The 19,340-nt window shown below is 37.3% G+C and overlaps 4 protein-coding genes across 4 annotated transcripts; 1 reads left to right on the top strand and 3 right to left on the bottom strand.

Moving 5' to 3' along the window:
- Nucleotides 1-93: 93 nt before the first annotated feature.
- On the bottom strand, nucleotides 94-6,362 carry LOC114740495 (sodium/hydrogen exchanger 1). Its single transcript, XM_028928652.1, has 14 exons — nucleotides 6,128-6,362; nucleotides 5,906-6,024; nucleotides 5,365-5,462; nucleotides 5,144-5,200; nucleotides 4,834-4,880; nucleotides 4,546-4,740; nucleotides 4,180-4,226; nucleotides 2,901-2,967; nucleotides 1,843-1,943; nucleotides 1,461-1,562; nucleotides 1,056-1,194; nucleotides 901-963; nucleotides 724-804; nucleotides 94-631 (listed from the first exon to the last, which is right to left on the bottom strand). The coding sequence occupies exons 1-14, from the start codon at nucleotides 6,305-6,307 to the stop codon at nucleotides 281-283; spliced, it is 1,647 nt and encodes a 548-aa protein (XP_028784485.1). The 5' UTR covers nucleotides 6,308-6,362; the 3' UTR covers nucleotides 94-280.
- A 1,360-nt stretch (nucleotides 6,363-7,722) lies between these two features.
- LOC114740494 (uncharacterized) lies at nucleotides 7,723-10,264 on the bottom strand. Its single transcript, XM_028928651.1, has 7 exons — nucleotides 9,875-10,264; nucleotides 9,555-9,634; nucleotides 9,132-9,192; nucleotides 8,949-9,006; nucleotides 8,495-8,552; nucleotides 8,150-8,222; nucleotides 7,723-8,080 (listed from the first exon to the last, which is right to left on the bottom strand). The coding sequence occupies exons 1-7, from the start codon at nucleotides 10,202-10,204 to the stop codon at nucleotides 7,988-7,990; spliced, it is 753 nt and encodes a 250-aa protein (XP_028784484.1). The 5' UTR covers nucleotides 10,205-10,264; the 3' UTR covers nucleotides 7,723-7,987.
- A 584-nt stretch (nucleotides 10,265-10,848) lies between these two features.
- LOC114740493 (UPF0603 protein At1g54780, chloroplastic-like) lies at nucleotides 10,849-13,043 on the top strand. The gene is given in 4 exon segments (XM_028928650.1): nucleotides 10,849-11,412; nucleotides 11,773-11,803; nucleotides 11,806-11,964; nucleotides 12,626-13,043. Coding segments are annotated over 4 exon segments (888 nt in total). The 5' UTR covers nucleotides 10,849-10,962; the 3' UTR covers nucleotides 12,874-13,043.
- A 980-nt stretch (nucleotides 13,044-14,023) lies between these two features.
- LOC114740503 (kinesin-like protein KIN-1) lies at nucleotides 14,024-19,177 on the bottom strand. The gene is made up of 14 exons (XM_028928663.1): nucleotides 18,936-19,177; nucleotides 18,721-18,823; nucleotides 17,994-18,037; nucleotides 17,525-17,554; nucleotides 17,310-17,435; nucleotides 17,184-17,209; nucleotides 16,956-17,037; nucleotides 16,333-16,374; nucleotides 16,219-16,252; nucleotides 15,817-16,112; nucleotides 15,643-15,734; nucleotides 15,268-15,382; nucleotides 15,019-15,198; nucleotides 14,024-14,517 (listed from the first exon to the last, which is right to left on the bottom strand). Exons 1-14 carry the CDS (start codon nucleotides 19,047-19,049, stop codon nucleotides 14,359-14,361), a joined length of 1,443 nt encoding a protein of 480 aa, XP_028784496.1. The 5' UTR covers nucleotides 19,050-19,177; the 3' UTR covers nucleotides 14,024-14,358.
- Nucleotides 19,178-19,340: the final 163 nt, after the last annotated feature.

The raw sequence follows: 19,340 nt of genomic DNA, 5'->3' as shown, positions 1-19,340 counted from the left end.
TAATTACCATCGTCATAAGACAGCTTTCCTGTGTATTTGTCTTGCAACTGACAGATATAAATGATCAAATACCATACATCACAACACAAAATCTAGAAAACTAAATCCTATAGTGCACCAATGTGTGAAAGTCACACCGACACCGTTATTGACTTGAAAATAGTGTGACTGTATATAAATTTTATTTCTGTATGAACAAATGTGTCTGCTGGGAGTAGGGCGGGGAATAGATACATATAACGACGCTCAATTGATACATGCGCAGAGCAGCTGAAACAAACTAAGTAGCTGCATTGTCTGGAGCTGGGGGAGCGTCCGGCGGTTCATTAGAATCGGAAGAAGGAGAAACAGGAACAAATGGAACAAAACCCCTCCCACCAAATATTGGCCTCATATATTTATCGTCAAATTTCCTCCAAAAGTAGTGAACCGTTGACGTGGGATTACTTATCAGTAAACTTAGGCTGCCTCTCCTCCGGCCTGGCTGATTATTGCCCTGGTCACTGGGACCAACATTTTCAAGGAGTAAGAATCTGAAATCCTCCGTATTTTCAGTGGACTCAGAAATCGCTGGTTTTGAATGCCTCAGCTGCACCGCCTGAATCAAGGGCTTTGTTATGGAACCAAACACCTTCATTTGCAATGGGAGGTTTCACGTCAATACAATCTACATTTGATCATGCCTTGATGCGGTTCATATAATTTACAGAAGAGGAAACCCACCATAGTACTGAATAATACGACGGTTATGGTGGAGGTGATCACCACTGCACTTTCTTGAGCTGACAATCTCGCCTTTTCAAACTGCAATTCCAAGTAGCCAAAATAAATGCCTGTCTTATAGGGGGGACTTAAAAACATGTCTTTAAAAAGAATGAACTTGGCATGACATCTACTAACCTGGTAATAGCACAAGGCAATAGTCACTGCACCTCTCAATAAGCCTGCCCACCATATTATAAACTGACATTTTTGAACATTTAATCAGGAATCAAATGAGGTCAACTGACCTAACAACACTGAGAACTAATGAGTTTGAAGTCCCGAATTATCACCTGCGATCGGAACTTGATTTTGGAACTTTCTTGTCTCTCGATGCAGTTTTTAATGTTTGAAATAGGAAACACAAAAGCTGCCCTACCAATCAACACTAACGCCAAGAAAGCTGAACTAACAGCAATTGAAGTTCCCAAGCTGTTCGTATAACATGGGCATATGACAATTTAGAGAACTTATAGTGCACCACTGGTTTGTGAACTCAATCAATGGTTACATAAAAACGTAATACAGAACAACCAATTTAATCAAAAGCCATGTTGATTCCATCTAACACAATGGACCAACTCTTAATTAACTTATCCTCTATGCAGAGGGAAAGTAATGCAGAAAATTTGTTATTTCCCGTGCTTGGCTGGTTTTTGCACAAGTCAATATCTACGAAATAGGAAGCTCTTAGATACCTTGCGTTGCTGGTTTTCCATTTTTCAAGATTCAAGGCATCCATGCCAACATATAGAAATATAAAAGTTTCGGCGATGAATGAGAGAGTTGCAAAAGCATGCCTGCGATCAAGAAAGTAGTTCCATAAGGTGCATTCTAACTAAAACCATCCCTTTTCTTTTTCCTTTTCTAATTCTAATATGTCAAAATAAAGTTTGAAATATTCACCAGAACATGAAGAAAAAGGAAATAAGAGAAGAACAAGATGTAATAGAATGAAACGAATTTTCATTAAACTTAGCAACCAAATTTCTAATACGACCCTTTCCTTCATAACTGATTAACGATTAACACTAGTATCAGCATGCCCTAACCAAAGGGAGTTACAGATAATTTCCTTACTTGGTAGTTATCCTCGAGCTTTCTGTAACGTTGTGCCACGTGTAGTGTGACATGACAATGCCACAAAAGAAGATTGTCAAAATCCCACTGAGACTCAAAAGCTGCAAAAGCCAGAACTGTTTATAGCTTAGAATTATAAGCCAAATATTAATCAAAGAGAGGCCAAAAAAAAAAAGAATTTGATAAGACCCAACTCCCTACCACGACTAGAACATATGAAGAGGGGCACAGGGGAGTGGCAAAAAGGCAGAAAATGGGGATCTATTGGTCCAATGAAAACATAATGTTTAGAAGTCAGATAAAGCAGAAGATAGAGCATCAAAATAAGGGGGTCATGATGAATGGATGGATGTCAGTGGGGTATATAAAATAGAAGGGCAGGGAAGGTTTGGGGAGGAGAGGGAAATTATGAGTCAAGCTTAGGCTTCAGGCGGAAAGCCAATCCCCTCGAAAGACTGGCATGTATGTTGTTTAGAAATTTTATAGTGTCTGAGTCTGCACCTTTTCTTATGTGTTACGTACTATGTTAGTAATCTGATACTGTGTTTGTTATCCTTCCTTCATTAGTGTCATTTGCTTCCGTAGCAGGAATATCTAAGTGGGTTGTGTATAATTGTTCTGCATATCAGTATGCACTGTATCTGGAAGTAATGCATTAGAGCTTTTATTTTTATTTTCTGGTGTAAAGCTGTACTTTGTTTATCCGAGGGAGATCAACTGGAAGCATTTGTTAAGGGTTCTGTAAGAATTATAAAGCAAATGATTTCACTGTCATGCTCTCAGCTGCTGCCATTCAGTAGGGAAAACCTCTCTCTATAATCCTATAGCACTTATGCCAGTAAACTCTAATTTTGCATCTCTACTGTTATTGTTTTCTTACATGCATAAATTCAATTCAGTACTGCCACTCCCTATGGCAGATCGTGATGATGGAAAGATATAATTAGAGTACGTATGAAGAATTTTTACATAACCTAAACACCTAAAATACTTCATTTTCTCTTCAAAGAAGACAAGATTTTATAAGCATATTTTCATGGCGGAGATGGTTAAGGTACCTCAGCAATCATGTATGATAAATAAGCCATAAGCATCATGAGTGCGACTTCACGATCTGTAGAATGCCTGTTAATAAAAGGAAATGTGTCAAATAGCATAAAGTCCATCAGGCTTACAATTCATATTTAATACGCTAATTAGGGTCCTTGCTTGAGCCAATGATAAATCTAAACTAGCATTTCATAAAATCAGCTTGCTCTTACTTGCCGGTGTTTTCTGTTGTCTTTTGATATTGAAAGTAAATATCTTAACATGATTTTGCATTCTTTCAAAGCGGAATGAGTGCGGAGATAAAATTCCATTGCCATATGCTAGTGCTGTTTACATTACAATTATACAGTGAAAAAGGGAGGACAAAACTAAAGAAATCCGTATGTTATGACTTTTTATCCTAACTGAGCCCATTGTGTGGCCAATCGTTTTCCTTGAACCTCCAAGTTCACTCCAAATCGAACAACAATAGAAAAGTTTATAATCAAAAAAGTATTATACATCCTACCAGATTTAGGAAGGCAAGAAATTGTTTATTTCAGTTGCAAGGGACGCTAAGAAGCATTTGAGGGATATACAACTGGGACCTATATGTTTCAACTTTTTTTAATAAATCATTTTTTGTTTTTTTGTTTTCAAAAATAAGTAATTAAAATATAGAAAAATTCATATTTCTAATTATTTTGTGAAACTATTTTGAATAACTTATGATTATTTTAAAAAGCACTTTCAAACAAAAATAATTTTTAGGGTTAATACCATCTTTAGTCCCTGAAATTTGATCTCATTTTGGTTTTAGTCCTTGGAATTTGAAATCATGGTTCTGGTTCTTGAAATTTGATTTCATGTTGGTTTTGATCCTTGAAATTCAAAAGGAGTAGTTTTGGTTTCTGAAATTTAGCCTCATTTTGGATTTGGTCCTTCAAGCAAGGACCAAACTTCTTAAACCAGATCAAAATGAAGTCAAATTTCAGGGACCAAAACCATTAGTTTAAAATTTCAAGGACCAAAACCAAAATCAAATCAAATTTCAGAGATTAAAACCAAAATAAGATCAAATTTCAAGGATTAAAGATGGGGATTAACCCTAGTTTTTTTAATTGTAACCAAACAAAAATGACTTCTGCTTTTCATAAAATCTCTAAACAATCAATCACGTTTTCAGCTAATTTGAAAATCACTTATTTTAAGCTTAAACAAAATATGTCCTTAATAGCTGAACAGTTAAATGTACTTGTGTAAGGTTATACATGCAGATTTATACAGAAGCAACATGAATATTCATACCTTCCAAAGTAAAGTGTTTTAATAGTAAAAGCACTCAAAAGGCCAACCTGAAAAAATCACGATATAGGTCAGAAAAGAAATGGAACTCCTCTTCCAAAGACTAAGAATTGAATGTTTAATTTGCAAGGACTTTGTGACTCATTGGGGAACAGTTCCTAGAAGACTCAAGCAGGCATGAATGAACCAGATTACAACTCTGAAAATCAATCAATGCATACCCTACGGGCTTTCAGAGAGCTTACTCAATGTGCTAGTGAAACGGTGAGTTCACATTGTATATTACATAACACCTAATGAGATGAATAACCTCATGAAATAAATACTTAGAATCTTCACCTAGCAAACAGCACATTCGGTTATACTTACTGATATACCAAGGACAGTGCTAGTGAGGAAGAGGTAAAGGAATGTCCCCAACAATTTCAGGGCTGTAGTGGCACTGATGCTGCTGAAGTCAAGGGACTGGACTGAATTATAAAGTACAATAGAGGTTGCGTCATTTACAACTCCCTCCCCAAATACAATGCTGTATAGGAAGGGTGTTTCATCTTGACTGAGAACCTTAACCAAAAAAAAGAAAACGAAAGCATGAAATTCAAGTATCAATTTCTTTCAGAAACAACATTTGGGATTTAAGCTGAGATTAGGATATACCTGCAATGTACAAACTGAATCAGTTGCTGAGAATATGGCACCAATGGCTTCACATGTATGGGTTCATGAACAATCAGAATAGAAGAATAAATGATGACCAATTTAAGAAGAAGAGGGAGAATTATAAACATGGCAACGAAATTTTTTGCACGTAAGGACCAACTGCAGGATATAGTTATCCCGTTCAACTTCTAAACTGAATAGCCATTTTGTCGTTATTTGATTCCTAAATTTAAGAATTTCATGGGAGGATTTTTGTTTATAATTCTCCAGAAAATAAATGCTTGTATCAAATAATAATTTTGTTTACCTAGATAATCTTGAATATTCAAGCTTAGACCTATCTTCCTGAGCAGAAAAAAGGCACCTGGAGAAGTTGTAGAAATAAAAACAGATAATTTTTATTCCTTACATCATATTGAAACATATACTATGTAGATTGACAAATTGATAGCAACATGCAAAGTCTCTGGATAAAATAATCACCATGAGACCCAAAGTAACTAAATTTCAGGAGAACTCAGATCTTACCAGCTGATATGAAGCAGAACGAAATAACAGTTCCAATGACTCCAAACAGCAGAATACTTGAAAAATTCTTGAAGAACTGCTTCTTCTTCACTTGGAAACTAACATACAGTTAGAGGTGAATTAAACCAAGAAGAAAAACAACACCAAAACCTTATTAGGAAGAAAGAACTTAAGACTCTAATACTTCGTAATCTCCTAGTCTGACAAGCCTCTAGATTAACAAGCTGGCACTTTACACTCTTATCTCTTATCAGGCGAAAAAATACTTATAATGTGATCTAGAACCGAACCTCGGAATGCAGAGTCCTCGCGGATCTCTCCAGAGGTCTAAAATCATCCGCGGCTCACTTCCCAGAATAATTAGCATTTACAAAACGCTGGACTTACATGAAAATTTAACTACCAAGACCCAGAAATACTTTTCCCAGAATTAGGCAAAATTTCCAAACTCATATGGTTATAATTATTATTATACTTCCTTGGGATCCTGTGGTACCAAACAAAGCAGAGGTATGGCAGAGGTATGGGAGAGAAATCATACCCGGCATTAAAAATGATAGGAGGAAGCAGGTAAAGAAAGAACAAGTCTTCGCTGAATTTGAAAAATTCAGTATTACTGAACTTGGTCACCAGCAAGACCACCGCTCCAGAACACAGGCCCTGTACAAAAACCAAAACCAAGCTCCAAAGCAATTAAACATCATGAAATAACGGCGCATTCGGAATAAATCAGGAAGGATGGAATGAGCCGAGTAGGCAGTACCAGAAGGAGGGCAGTGATGGATTCATTGGCCCAGCGGTTCTCTTCGAGAAGGTGACCGATAACGATGCAAGCGCAGAGAAGTGCGAAGAAGACACAGAGAGCGATAACGGTGCTGGTGTTGAGATATGATGTGGAAAGTGGAAGTGGGAAGAAAGCAGGAGTGGCTTCAAGAAGAGCCATTTGGAGGAGTGAGTTACGGCAAGAGCTGGCATTCGGAGGGAAGAATTCCCGGAGCCGCAAAGTAGTGCTTGAAGCTCAGTTATGCACACTTGGTTCAGTTGGTTGCTTGACATTTCAAGCATGGGATACGATGACTGATGAGGAATGTTAGTTGGAAGGGGTTTAGACCTTGTGATGGAAGAAAGTTGGAGGTAACGTAATTATAAATTTATAATAGGTGGGGGGAATTCATTCGTACAGAGATCCATTTTCAATTAATCACCAACTTTCAAGACGTGGGTTTACAGACTTCAGCGCAGCCGCAAAAATAGCAGCATGAAGGGCCATTGATTGGTGCGTCTACTTGCTCGAACACTGGAGAGCGACCTCCCGGGAGTCCGTTCCCCTCCTCTCCCACTTGTTTGTTTTATTTTATTTTATTTGGCCAAAACTCCCACTTCAAAAAACCCAAAAAATGTGACGGCGTGGGATTACTATTACTATTTTTTTTTTAATACAAGTCACGCAAGGTATTATTAAATCATTTTGATTTTATTGCTATTCTATTCTATTATATTATTACCGATAAGTCATTTTGGGCCTGCATCCTCAAGTGGCTTTTAAGAAATTTAATATGACAATTAACATATGTCCACGCAAGTCCCTTCCGTCCCGACTCACTCCTCCCAATTGAATGCAAAAATGGGCCTAGCCTGGTGTTCAAGAATGTCCTGAAATTGGTGAATCTGCCTTATGATGTAAACTGGATATCCTTTTCATGACAAATGCAAAATTTAATGACTGAGCAGCATTATTTATAAAGGAATATTTTTTTTCATTATATAGATGGATATATTTTCATGTTTTCATTGTAACAGTATTTCACATGAAATTCAACAAATTTTTCATGAGTCGTTGATAAATAGCATAATTTGTTATATATTTCATAGATATCCAGGTGACATTGATATTAGTAATTGACGGGATTTTTTTCTTTCTTGGGGTGAAAATACGGGGCCCAAGCCCATTCTTAAATCAGATTGATGGGATTGTTACATGTGAAGAGAGGCCATCCCGCAAAGCAAGCGCTTGGGATGAGACAGTAGATCTCAGGATTATCAGTTGAAGGTGGGGCCCATTATCTCAATGTTCAATAGGCCCCGTCGGGGCTGTCATGCCAGCAGCAGCATGTAAGTTGGGGACCTTGAACCTTAACTAAGCCAGGATTTTATTTATTTATTTGATTTCAAAAAATCATCAATAACTACATAAAATATTATAATTGATGTAGCAAAGATGGACCTAATTATATTCAAACAAGAGATGCAGCGGAGTAACAATGGAATGCTTGTCAGGCGTCAGCCTTCACAAACTGCAGACTAAACCATGACTGAATGCTATGATCATCAAAACCATGCGTGCTGGCCTTGTGTAAATACGGACTTCAACATTAGATTTTATTATCTTTGAATTACTCTGCCACTTATTCCAGTCTTGAAATCAAATTTAGAGATGCCATACTCACTTCTTTTCAATTTTTTTCATATTTTGTAGGTGAATGAAAATTCCAGCCACCAAAAAACAAGACCAACGATCTCCTGCGAAGTTTTCATAGAAGTCTTGCCTCAAACATGTTTGAAGACATTGAGGACTGAAGCACTTGAGGGCGTGATCTGCCAGTTCACAAAATTCAGCAAATGGCTAAAGAATTGTTAATGATATAGCAGCGGAACGAAGTTTTACACCATCCCTCTCCCACTTGGACTGCGGCGCTGTAGCCCCAGCAATAATTGCCTGGAAAACATAATATTAATTAAGCTAGGACTTAGACAGTCCTATCGGTAAAATGAAGGTGGTACATACCTTTCCGCTGCTAACACCCGCCATCAATGCTGCGTGCTCTTCGTATCTACCAAATTCATAGAAATAGTACGTCCTGATGTATAAAAAGCCAATATTGCATTGGAATATCATTTCATGTTGAAGGATAAATATAGTTGTTTGCAGATAACACCGCAACTGCATGCAAGATTAATTCAGCCATTCATAGCTTTTACTCATCAGTTCTATGTCAAGCAAACCAAAAGAGAGAGTTAATATTTATGGTATGGGATCTCCCTTTCTCCAGGGAGGTAAAAAGAGTATGCGTTGTGGAATTCCCTCAACTGTTAGGTAGCTATATTATAATCCTTTTGAAATCAAATTTACCTGAAATCATCCTCTTCCTTGATTTTTATTGTTCGAGCAGAGTAAAGAGTTGCCCCTCCTGCAAGGCCATGAGCAAACTTAGATACCAAAAGCCAGGGATAAAATTGTTTTGCATTAGGAAAATATTGGCGCTGAGGATTTCTTCTTGAGAACTTTACAAGGGGTGAGCAAGTATAATCAGCACGCACTGTAGCTAAATTCTTCTGGAATTGATCGGTTAATCAAGAGGAAGTATGCTGGGGTGGCAATTTTATTTGAGACATTGCATGAAGTTAAACGTTGGTGGGTCATGTGAGCAAAGGGGTGTTGGATGCTTATTTGTTTAAAGCATGATGATCACGAAGGGGCATGGTGGCAGATTGTTTGGATGAGGCAATGCTGGAAAGGCTCAACCTATAACATATCGCAGAACCAAGCAAAGCGAGCAAACAGAATTTGAAATAAAAATTTAAACCTGGAACAAATATTCTTGCCGCACTCTTCAAGGACCCTAAATCAGTTATGTCCTGTGCCTGCTCCAATCAGCGAGGAATATGTAAGCTCCTAAAAAGATCAAAACCAAGACTGGAACTGTATCTAACATCAATTACAGTAACTAGTAATAATGATAATAAAGCTGCATTGAAGGTCCAATTACCTCTAAGAAGGTGATTTTTAGTTGATTGGTTGGGCGAGTAACAACACTGAGAACCTCAGATCTGTTTCAACCAAAGGAAAAAAAACCAGAAATCCAAGATGTAGTTAAGGACTGCTTTGGAAATTTATTTAAACCTTGGACAGAGTAACTTCAAATTTTCTCCCTCTCAGATACAAAGGAATCAAATATACGCGTCAAGTATATATGCCAATGTCTGGCTGACAGCCTGACAGTTGTCAGGACACTGCTCAGCTTCTCCAGCAAATGTATGTCAAAATTTAAGTGTTATAATGCTTTCAATTTATTTACATAATAGTTTACAACGAAATCAATGATATGGTGAAAAAGCACAAGTTCTCCATATCTCTTCAAAACATTAAACAAAAGCGAAACAAGAAAATAAGAGTTCAATAATAAGAATACCCATCGGGTGATGCAAACCGTGCAGCAAAAGTCTTTGGCTTTGCCTTGTCCCCATAAAGAGAAAGTCCCGCATTATAATCCTACAAAGCATGGATGGGAATTTCAGCCATTCGCCTATTCGGAAAAAACTCACAAGACATAACGCATGCCACAACTAAATTACTAAAGTAATCGACATTAAATGGCAAAAAAGAAAAATCTCAATATTAAGAAAATGTGGCAACATCGATATCATAATGAGAAAAGAAAACATAACAGCAAACATTCGTCATCAGATGGTCAGTTGGTCAGCAGCGCATAGTAGATTATTTGGAAGTTACCTCCGGCTCATTGATGTCCTGGAAATCAGGTGGGACGCGAATAGCAAACCCATCGCCGTAGAATTGAAACCAGGATTTCGTATTCTCAATGCTAGAAAGAAGCGATTTGGAAGGCAGAACTTCAGCGGAAGATTGCGCAAGTGGGAGTTGAGGAGCTAGAGTGAGGCAGAGCAAAGAAGTTTTGAGTAGCAAATGCCTCTTGGAGGTTGAGTTGGAGTTAGGGATAGAAATTACGGGTTTGAGGATGAAGGAGAAGTACTTGCGGAAGCTGGGATTAGGGTTGTGGATAGGATTTCCAGGATTCGGAAAAGGGGAGAGAGGAATGGCCATGAAAGAGAATGAGGACAGTTATCATGGCCGTTCCTAATGGAGGTGACCATACAGGGTGCCTTTTGGGCAAAGTAGCTCCTGGCCTGGGCATTCCGCGGCATAAGGGGTGGTTAAAAGTCATTTCAACCGGTACTTGTGCTTAAATATATGGAGAAAAATCGTATTTTCCCGCTAAGATTTATTTATAAATTAGGAGGCGTAATTTACATGTAAGTCAGTCTTTTTTTTCTGGTAAAAAAAAAAAAAAGTCTTTCTTTTTCTCCCAAATACGTGTAAGTCTCACTATTCATATTTTTAGAGTGGAATAATAAATTTTATCAATATTTTTCTGCCATCATGAGTTTTATAAATATATAGACATATATTAAAAACATACGTAAAATTTTCTTACTCTTTGAATTAAAATGTTCAACATTAAGTCATTTTTTGTCGTTAATTTTTAACTTAATAATCTTATGTCAGTAAAAAAAAATTTTAGGAAAAATTATACTTTAAATTTACTTGAACTAAATCAGCTCATTGAGGATTTTTGAATTTTAAGTGAAAAACAGATGGGAAAAAAACTTGTGGGCCAGATGGACCAAAAGACCCTCGAGGGTAATAGACGTTATCCAAACACAGCCAGCCAATGGATGCCACCAAAAATCTGAAGCATACAGAGTACTGAGAAAGATGTGGTAGGCAAGAGAGCATCAACTTTCTGTTGATGAATCCTTTCTTCTCCCTCAATCTGCCTCTCTGATCTGCTAATCTCCCTCATGGCAACCATTTTTTCACCTCACTCGCTCTCTCCCTCGAAATTCAAAGCTTCATCCTCCAAAATCCTTTCGTCTTCTCCCTCTATTCCGCCCAACAAGTCGAATTCTCTCTTCTGCATCAAGCCCTCTACTTCCAGTCACAAAAAGCATCAACCATCATCTCTCAAACTATCTTTGCCTAAATGCACCAGCTGGTTGACCCAGGCTCAGCAGGGACTGGCAGCTTTGGCTATTTCCTTGGCACTCAACTTTAGCCCACTATTGCACACTGACAATGCGCTGGCATCTGAATTCGATGTGCTCAACGAGGGGCCACCTAAAGAGTCGTACATCTTTGACGATGCAGGAGTGCTTAGTCGAGTGACAAGGTCGGATTTGAAGCAGTTGATGTCGGATTTGGAATCCAGGAAGAATTTTCACATCAATTTTATCACTGTTCGAAAGCTTACGGTTAGTTGTGCGACTTTTAAACCCAATCTCTGTTATCCTGACACTCTTACTTTCCCATGCTTCCATAGTCATAGGAGTGTGCAAGACAAGCGATTCCCGTCAAAATGTGGTGTGTAGTTTTATAATTTTTTATTAGTTGATATACGAGTGGTGAAAAAGACTAATTTTGTAACCATTTATTAGCTTCCAGAACAAGCTTGTGCGTTTACTTGTTTGGAAAGTAAAGATGAATTGACATAAAAATTTGGGAACTAAATTTGTAAGGCTTTTCCACAGTTGGGTTTACCCTGCCTTTATATGTCAACTGAACTGCTGATAAACGGAATGATAGATGTTTTTGGAATTGTGAGGTGGTTACAGAGCAAAGCTGATGCTTTTGAGTATGCTGACCAAGTTTGGAGCGTTGGTATCCCACTGTAGAAGAAGGAAACAATAAGGGTATTGTGGTTCTTGTGACTAGTCAGAAAGAAGGAGCGGTCACAGGCGGCCCAGCATTTGTCCAAGCTGTAGGAGAAAAGGTCCTTGATGCCACCGTATCCGAGAACCTTCCCGGTACTTCTTACCTCTCACTTTTTATTGTTCACTTTGCAAACACTGTCATCAATTAGTGCTGATAAAGTTTCCAGATAAATATATGGCAAACTTGGGGTGACGATTGTCATTTCCAGATGAAGTTTGAGCAATGAACTTTGATATGTAATTATTCATAACCATATCTACCTGATTTGCTGTATGTTTTGGGATCCAGTTTGTGGTTTGAAAGATAAAGTAAAGTAATGAATCCAGACTACATAATATTTATGACATGCTATGTGTTCGATAAAAAGGTGGTGGCAGATTTTGATTGAAAGACCCTTTTAGAGTTGACGTAAGAAGACTCGCATTATCTTGACTTTCAGCTTAATGAGAAGGGTGACTGTTGGATGTTTGTACTTGTAAGGTTTTCTAATCAGCTTTAAGAGTTTGCATCTCCACGTTTCTGCCTATATTATGCATCCCCATTCATTTTACCAAGTTTGCCAAAGATTTAAAAAACGGTCAATTTGAATGGACATCATGAATAGTTGACTCCTGCTGTTGGAATTGCACAGACTATTCTTTTCCGTGGAAATTTCATAATAATTCCTTGCTGTTGGTATAAAAAAAGATCGTCAATCTTGATCTTGTTTTAACATACAGCAACCTGATCAACATGTCTAGTTTATATATGCAGTGTTGGCCACGGATGAGAAGTACAATGAAGCTATTTATAGTACGGCCAAACGGCTAGTTGCGGCCATTGATGGGCTTCCAGATCCTGGTGGGCCGACATTCAAAGACAGCAAACGAGAGTCTAACTTCAAATCCAGGGAAGAGACGGAAGAGAAACGTGGACAATTCTCTCTTGTGGTTGGAGGCTTGTTAGTCATTGCCTTCGTTGTTCCCATGGCACAATACTATGCCTATGTATCCAAAAAATAAGAAAATGGTTATGTACATTAGATGTCTCTCAGATTCTTACTCTTTCAAAATCAACCGTATAATCTGCAGTTGTAACAATGGTTATCTTACGATTGAGCGTGAGAAAGCTTCAGAATAATATCATACCTTTGACCTGTAACGGCAAGTATGAATTATTTCAACTTCCAGAATATGCAGTGTGTCCAGTGGTGGAGGGCATGGGTCATTAGCAAAATGCTCAAGGTTCAAGCATGCATTTCACCGTTTACACTCCGTTTAAGTGATACGATCGTGCATGCGAATCCACTTTTAATGGACAACAGTCCAGAGCATGACAAGCATTTAAATCGGAACATCTATCCACATCCCAACCCGGAGCTAACAAAAGATGGCTTTTCGTATAGTTCCTTATTATGATTATTCCTTTTATTTTGACTAATCGTGAAAAATCCAATTCAGCTTATCCACGCCACGCACAAGAGGGTGGAAAGACAAAAAAAAAAAAAATTAAATGCTTGTTTTCATTATTTAGTACTTGTTTGACACCATTTATATAAACACGTTTCATATAAGTTAGACAAAACTTTTTACAGTTAAAAAACTATTTATAAACTATTTTAAACAGGTTTTTTTTTCATAAAATCATCTATAAGTACATTTTATGTTGAGACAAAATTACTCTTACATGCTTACCTACAATTAAAAAACTATTTAAGTTACTATCTCCGACCTTTAATATTAGACCTTGTTTGACTTTTATTTTGATTTTAAATATAAGACTTCAATCTATTTTGTCTTTCATATTTATCCATTTCTTCCAAATCAGTTTTTGTAATAGTTATACATGTTAAATATTCAATCAAATGGTAATTATAATTAATATATATGATTAGCAAGAATATTCTAAAAAAGACAACATTTAATTATTACAAATAATTAACTCAACAAATTTTCTTAATTTATTCAAATTAATCAACTAGCTTTTATATTAAGCAGTGGAGATAGTATTTCAAATGAGTGAAAGTCCAAATTTCCGGCCTACACAATGAAATGAATGAGTTTTTTTTTTTTCCAGAGTTTGTTTTGGGCTTCTGGCAAACGGTAAAACTACTGAACTAAGTGGTTAAAGCAGCGTCGTTGTGACGAACGACGGATCAAGAAATCATCATGATTCTATCGGTAAAGAACTAAAGATATTCAGAGGACAACCAAACCATTTATATGAAAAAAATAAAATAGCAATCATACGTACGCTATGCCGTAATTTAATGGGCCTGACCATCCCGGATCAAATTTTTCACATGGAACCAAGCGCGTAATTGAGTCCGCTTCAGGAATTGGACGGGCGGATGGCCATCGGGCATTAGACAACTCTTGTTGGGCACAGAAACAGTCATAAGTACCAAGCATTGCAACTCTTTCGCGCGTCAAGGATTTCACTTTCCCTGTCTAGCCAACTAACAACGAAAATGATTCATTCAAGCTTTAAAAAAGTATGAATTAATGTCAGCAACTGGAGGGGGCAGCGTGAACCGATCGGCTACTGAAAAAGGCCAGGGTGCCCGAAATCATATTTGTAAAAACAGAATTTTTCACTTCCTTGCACGCATCAGAGTTGGTGGCAGCGTCAAGTTTCGCCTTGAGAATGCTATTTTCCTTTCTGAGCTGTAAAATTTCAAAATCAACAGTTAAGTGAGCAACAAATGCAAGTCATACTTGTATACGCAGAAAATCTCATTTTAGCATAGAATTACGATCCCTTCGTATCCCCTTGAGGTTCAATTTGGATGGGATTATATTACCTTATGTTATCTGAGTTAGTTTAATTTTCAATCTAGTTCTAAATACAAAATTTTAGTCTATTTTGTCTTTCATATTTATCTATTTTTTTCAAGATAATCTTTTTACTAGTTGCATATGTTAAAAATTTTATCACATGATAATTCTAACTAATTTTTTTAACTTATTCAAATTAGCCAACTAACTATTAGTATCAATAGTATTGCTTAGCTATTTGTGAGTTTCGAGTCTTGTGAATTTTCGTAAAAGCCCGGGCTTTGCACTGGGGTTTCTAGGAAATTAAAGGACACTAAGGTCAATGGACTGCAATGATCAGAGAAATTCTTTTCGAAAAAGAGACAGCTTTTGGCACTTTTCTCCTTTTACCTCGACAATGGTAGAGATAAATTGTTCCAAGGCTGCTTGCAGTGAGGAAATAGTCTGTAGAGTAAGATCTTCATAATCTGACTCCAGTTCTTCAACTGATTGAGGATCAAATACAATGCCCTCTAGTATGAATAATTCCTCTAGTAACTTCACATCATCAACATTCATTCTTTCCCTTAACTGTATCAACAGAGATTTACGAACTCAGATCACAATGAGGTACAAGGAAATCGGTTACAGTATTCTCACCTTGCTCAGAATTCTAGCGCACGCCTCATCAGCGAGTGGACGGGAGGCACAGTAATCTTTGATGCATTTTTCTTCATTGCAATCGACACGCGGGGAGGTTTTTACATGTTTCGCCCTGCTCCCAACACCAAGTCCCACAATGAGATAAGGATCATTAGTAGAATCTCCCCTCCCTAACTTGCAAATATCTTCCCTTGATCTGAAAAAACTACTTAAAGTCGATCTCACTTTTTACATTTAGAGTTGCTGCCCATGTTATCAATTAGACTTTGTTGACTGCTAAGCAAGTTAGTTGTGTTATTCCATCCAACCCTGTGAATATCTATATTTTCAATCACGTGGGACCGTGCTTATATACATTCATGGATAGCATACCTTGCACCAAATCGAAGAGTGGAAAGGGTCTCGGATGCATTTAGGGAACTTGGGGAGCAACAACAGAGTAATGCGGTCCTAGAATTCCCTCCCTGTGAACAAGTAACAACATATCTCTGGTTATATTAAAAAAAAGGGGTTACGATCTGATCAAGCCGAGGGGGAGGAACTAACAAGTGCATCCTGAAGAATTCGAGTGAGCTTGGAATCACGATAAGGGACGTGGTTTGCTTTTCCCGGTAAACCACAAGTGAGAGCATTTATGACATTCCCAAGTGCAGAAAGGGATTTATTTATGGACTTAGCTTCTTCTAGAACTCTGCCCTCAGCTCCTGTTTTCTCCACTTTTTCAGACCCCGCCAAGTCTACAAGAATGACTTTTCCAGACTTCGATCTTTTATGTTTGGTATATTCCAGCAGGATTGTGAATATATAAACACAATGGCTTCTGCTGCTAGCCATGTTCATTTCTATGGTTTTCAAGCTTAGGATGGTTGGAGAACGCAGGTAATATTCCCCTATGTATTGCTTGATCGTAGAACAAAAACGGTTGAGGAAAAAATAAAAGGAGGATACGGGTCTCTCCCACTGCTCGGTTAGCTATTCCCCTCTGCATATTTAAGATCAGAATTAGAGGCTAAAGTACTTTGTATCAAACTGTAATGGCTTCTAAAACTGTTCTTTGCTTACCGATAGGCTTTGTAATGCCTCGGCAGGATTCTGTACAGTTTTCTGAAGTGCGGAAAATGACCACTATTGTTAGCATTATATGCTATCAAGGTTTTCTCAATTGTAATAAAATGAATATTTGTCTTACTTTAATCAAATGTATCATGTAAAACTTATAGCAAGACATGTTCATAAACTATGTACGGAATGAATTGTTTCAGGTTTGATATAATAAATGGGTCTAATCTTATTTAAAATGAAGCGGGTTCTTGTTCTCGTGAAAAAATTGAGAGAGAACAGTATGCAATCTAAGACGTAACCACAACAAAGACTGTCAGCGGATGATAATTAACAATAAAATTCCCTTCTGAAGTTTGTGTCTGAAAAATAACAATATTTCTTATTAAAAAGAACTAATGACTTCAATTTATTTTTCCTGATTTATCTCATTTTGTCAGAATTTAATTTAGCTACATATCACTGTGCCAACAGAACATGTCATATTTACGTCTCATAATCTCATTTATTAAGAGCTAGCCAGCCAGGACATATATCTAACTGTAGAAAGGAAAATAGCTTTTGAACCAGATAAAAAAGAGAGAGAGCGAAATAGCGTATACAGAATTCCCACTAGAATTGCTCACCTCTGCTACCCCAGGTAATATTATTCCTTGTGTTTTGCTCTCCTTAATCTGTATATTGTCATTTGATAAATTGAATAGGTCCCTACGTAAGAGCAGAAAGAGTTATTCTACAGCTAAAAAGGTCGGCTATTACGATGCTTACCTTACTTTCTCCATGTAGATTTCCATTCAGATGCCACCGGCATGCACGATGGCCATAAGAAAAATAATTGCTTTCACGATGCTTACCTTACTTTCTCCATGTAGATTTCAGCCTGGACAAGCCCCCAAAAAAATCAGAAAAATTACCAAATTTAAACAAATGTTACTTCATTTACTGCAGATCCTGGAGTTAATTGGTAAGTGCCTTGGTACCATTGACAGCTTAATTGAATACTTTATGTCTTCTTCGTCTGAACGATTTAGGGTATCAAAAAGTCCAAACACAACTCTGGGAAGCAGCCCCTTCTTCGGTTCGTCGCATTCTAATATACCAGGTCCCTGCTTCAGAAAGTCATACTAACTTGGTGTTGCTGCCTTTTATGTTCTATAAAATCATTATGAGGACAACTGAAGTGAAAATACTTCACCTCCATGCTATATGTCTTCCCGGCCCCAGTCTGCCGTTGATTGCAGAAAACAAATTCCCGATTAAAGTTAATTAAGAAACCGCATTCATAAATTGAGCAGATAGAATAAGAAAAACACTCAGCCAAAAATAGCAGAGTCCTTCCTGATGGAAAGCCAGAGATGACCTTTTATGCCAACGGTTAAACATAAAAATTTCATTCCTACTGAGATTTTGTGGAATATTCTTGAACTCTTCGTATAGTTGATAGGAATACAACAAAAGTTCAATCGCAATTAAAATTTTGCGTGTTTTCTCGCCTTGTGATGCAACATATCTTTTCTCACCAGTTTTGACAGGATCTCATTCTAGTATGGAAGAACTAAAAAGATGTTACTGCATGCGTGTCTCACAAGCAGAATTGGTAATTGTTTGTGATACTAGGAGATCAGTAAGTACTGAAAAATATTAGCCGAGTAATGACATCTTACCTGACCATAAGTTATAATTGTCCCGTTAATAGCATTAGCGGCATCTGCTTCGTTGATGGAGAACATGTAAAGTCAAACGCATTATATCCTCGGGAAAAAATAGTAACACAAATAGGTAAAACTATCAGATTGAATCTCTTTTTATTTTTTTAATCTATTTATCCGTGTATTCGAAAAAAAAAAATACAAGAAAATGTGGCCATATACAGAGGATTTACATATCATCATCATATTTAATTTATCCACCCTTTTTCTTTATCACTTTCATATAATATACCCTCTTTATTCACTTTTATTTACATTCAAATTTTTGTGAGCGTAGAAAATCCAATCTCTGCAAGGCTATAGCTAAGGTACGTGCCATTGCCATTCTATCTAACTCTATTTTTAAGAACCATTCAGCTGTAAAATTCTATGCAACTGAAGTTGATGTTTGGGCTATTTTTTTGGGATTAGAGATCTGCTGGAACGAGGGACCAAAGGAAGTAGCGTTGTACAATGATTCTGTAGGCGCGTTAAACGTTTGAAGCCAGAACCATCCTTATGTTGATTTAGTTATCAAGATTAAAGAATTGGTGGCAAGAGATTCAAAGGTTTCTGTGTCGAAGGCTCAGAAAGGCTCAAAAAGTTGATGCCGTATTTGGCCGAGATGAGTTTCTGATATCTAATTTATGGAAAGGAACTGAAATTAAGAAAGCGTCAGTATCTAGATTGAAAACATGTGTACCTCGAACTATGGGAAGAGCTAGGAATTCGTAGACTTCAGCCTGTTCGGATTTCTCATAGAACACTCTATCAAAGCTAAACGTGAAATCCTCTTCCTTCTCATCCTGATCAAAATCATTTCAAATCCAGAAGGCAATGCACTCAATATTTGAACGATCAATTTCATAGTCATAATGGAAATAAGGCGACGAAATGCTTGGTCTGGCAGATTAAAACCTTGAAAACAAAAGTTTCGGTGTCTACACTTCGAATGCAGACAGAACTATCGTCAATTCGGTTCTCCTTCGAAGACAAAGGCCTGAAGCGGGCACAAACAATAATATTTGACATTTTGCTTCGCCGTAAATAGTGTTCTCACTGCAATTCTTGATTCTTCGTTTGAACCCGGTGGTGAATGGTTATGTGATATCTCGAATAAAATACGAAGCGTGTATTTATTCACAGCGATCTCCGTCGATTTTCCACTGGCTTCGAGTGTCTGATTCCTCAGAAAGCTCATGCCCGGGCTGCGAGGCGGGAACTAAATTACACTACCTGTTTTCGGGGATTAATTTTGATTTTATATTTATTTATTTTTTAAAGATAATTTTTATAACGATGATTATTCTAATTAATAATATT

This window comes from Neltuma alba, unplaced genomic scaffold (genome assembly GCF_004799145.2).
Source record: "Neltuma alba isolate B1F8T4 unplaced genomic scaffold, ASM479914v2 tig00003163_pilon, whole genome shotgun sequence".
Classification (NCBI taxonomy): Eukaryota; Viridiplantae; Streptophyta; class Magnoliopsida; order Fabales; family Fabaceae; genus Neltuma; species Neltuma alba.
This window is presented reverse-complemented; position numbering and strand designations above follow the sequence as displayed.

What these genes read in the sequence shown, in the direction of transcription:
- LOC114740495 (XM_028928652.1), bottom strand. Translation starts at nt 6,307, where the DNA reads ATGGCTCTTCTTGAAGCCACTCCTGCTTTCTTCCCACTTCCACTTTCC. An exon ending in GTTCTGCTTCATATCAGCTG is followed by an intron (nt 5,201 to 5,364) that starts GTAAGATCTGAG and finishes CAACTTCTCCAG; the next exon opens with GTGCCTTTTTTCTGCTCAGG. An exon ending in AGCTCGAGGATAACTACCAA is followed by an intron (nt 1,563 to 1,842) that starts GTAAGGAAATTA and finishes TCTTGATCGCAG; the next exon opens with GCATGCTTTTGCAACTCTCT.
- LOC114740494 (XM_028928651.1), bottom strand. Translation starts at nt 10,204, where the DNA reads ATGGCCATTCCTCTCTCCCCTTTTCCGAATCCTGGAAATCCTATCCAC. An exon ending in AGGACATCAATGAGCCGGAG is followed by an intron (nt 9,635 to 9,874) that starts GTAACTTCCAAA and finishes CATGCTTTGTAG; the next exon opens with GATTATAATGCGGGACTTTC. An exon ending in GGCAAGAATATTTGTTCCAG is followed by an intron (nt 8,553 to 8,948) that starts GTTTAAATTTTT and finishes ATGGCCTTGCAG; the next exon opens with GAGGGGCAACTCTTTACTCT.
- LOC114740503 (XM_028928663.1), bottom strand. Translation starts at nt 19,049, where the DNA reads ATGTCAAATATTATTGTTTGTGCCCGCTTCAGGCCTTTGTCTTCGAAG. An exon ending in AGCTCTTCCCATAGTTCGAG is followed by an intron (nt 18,038 to 18,720) that starts GTACACATGTTT and finishes TCAACGAAGCAG; the next exon opens with ATGCCGCTAATGCTATTAAC. An exon ending in TTATCTCTACCATTGTCGAG is followed by an intron (nt 14,518 to 15,018) that starts GTAAAAGGAGAA and finishes GAAATTTTACAG; the next exon opens with CTCAGAAAGGAAAATAGCAT.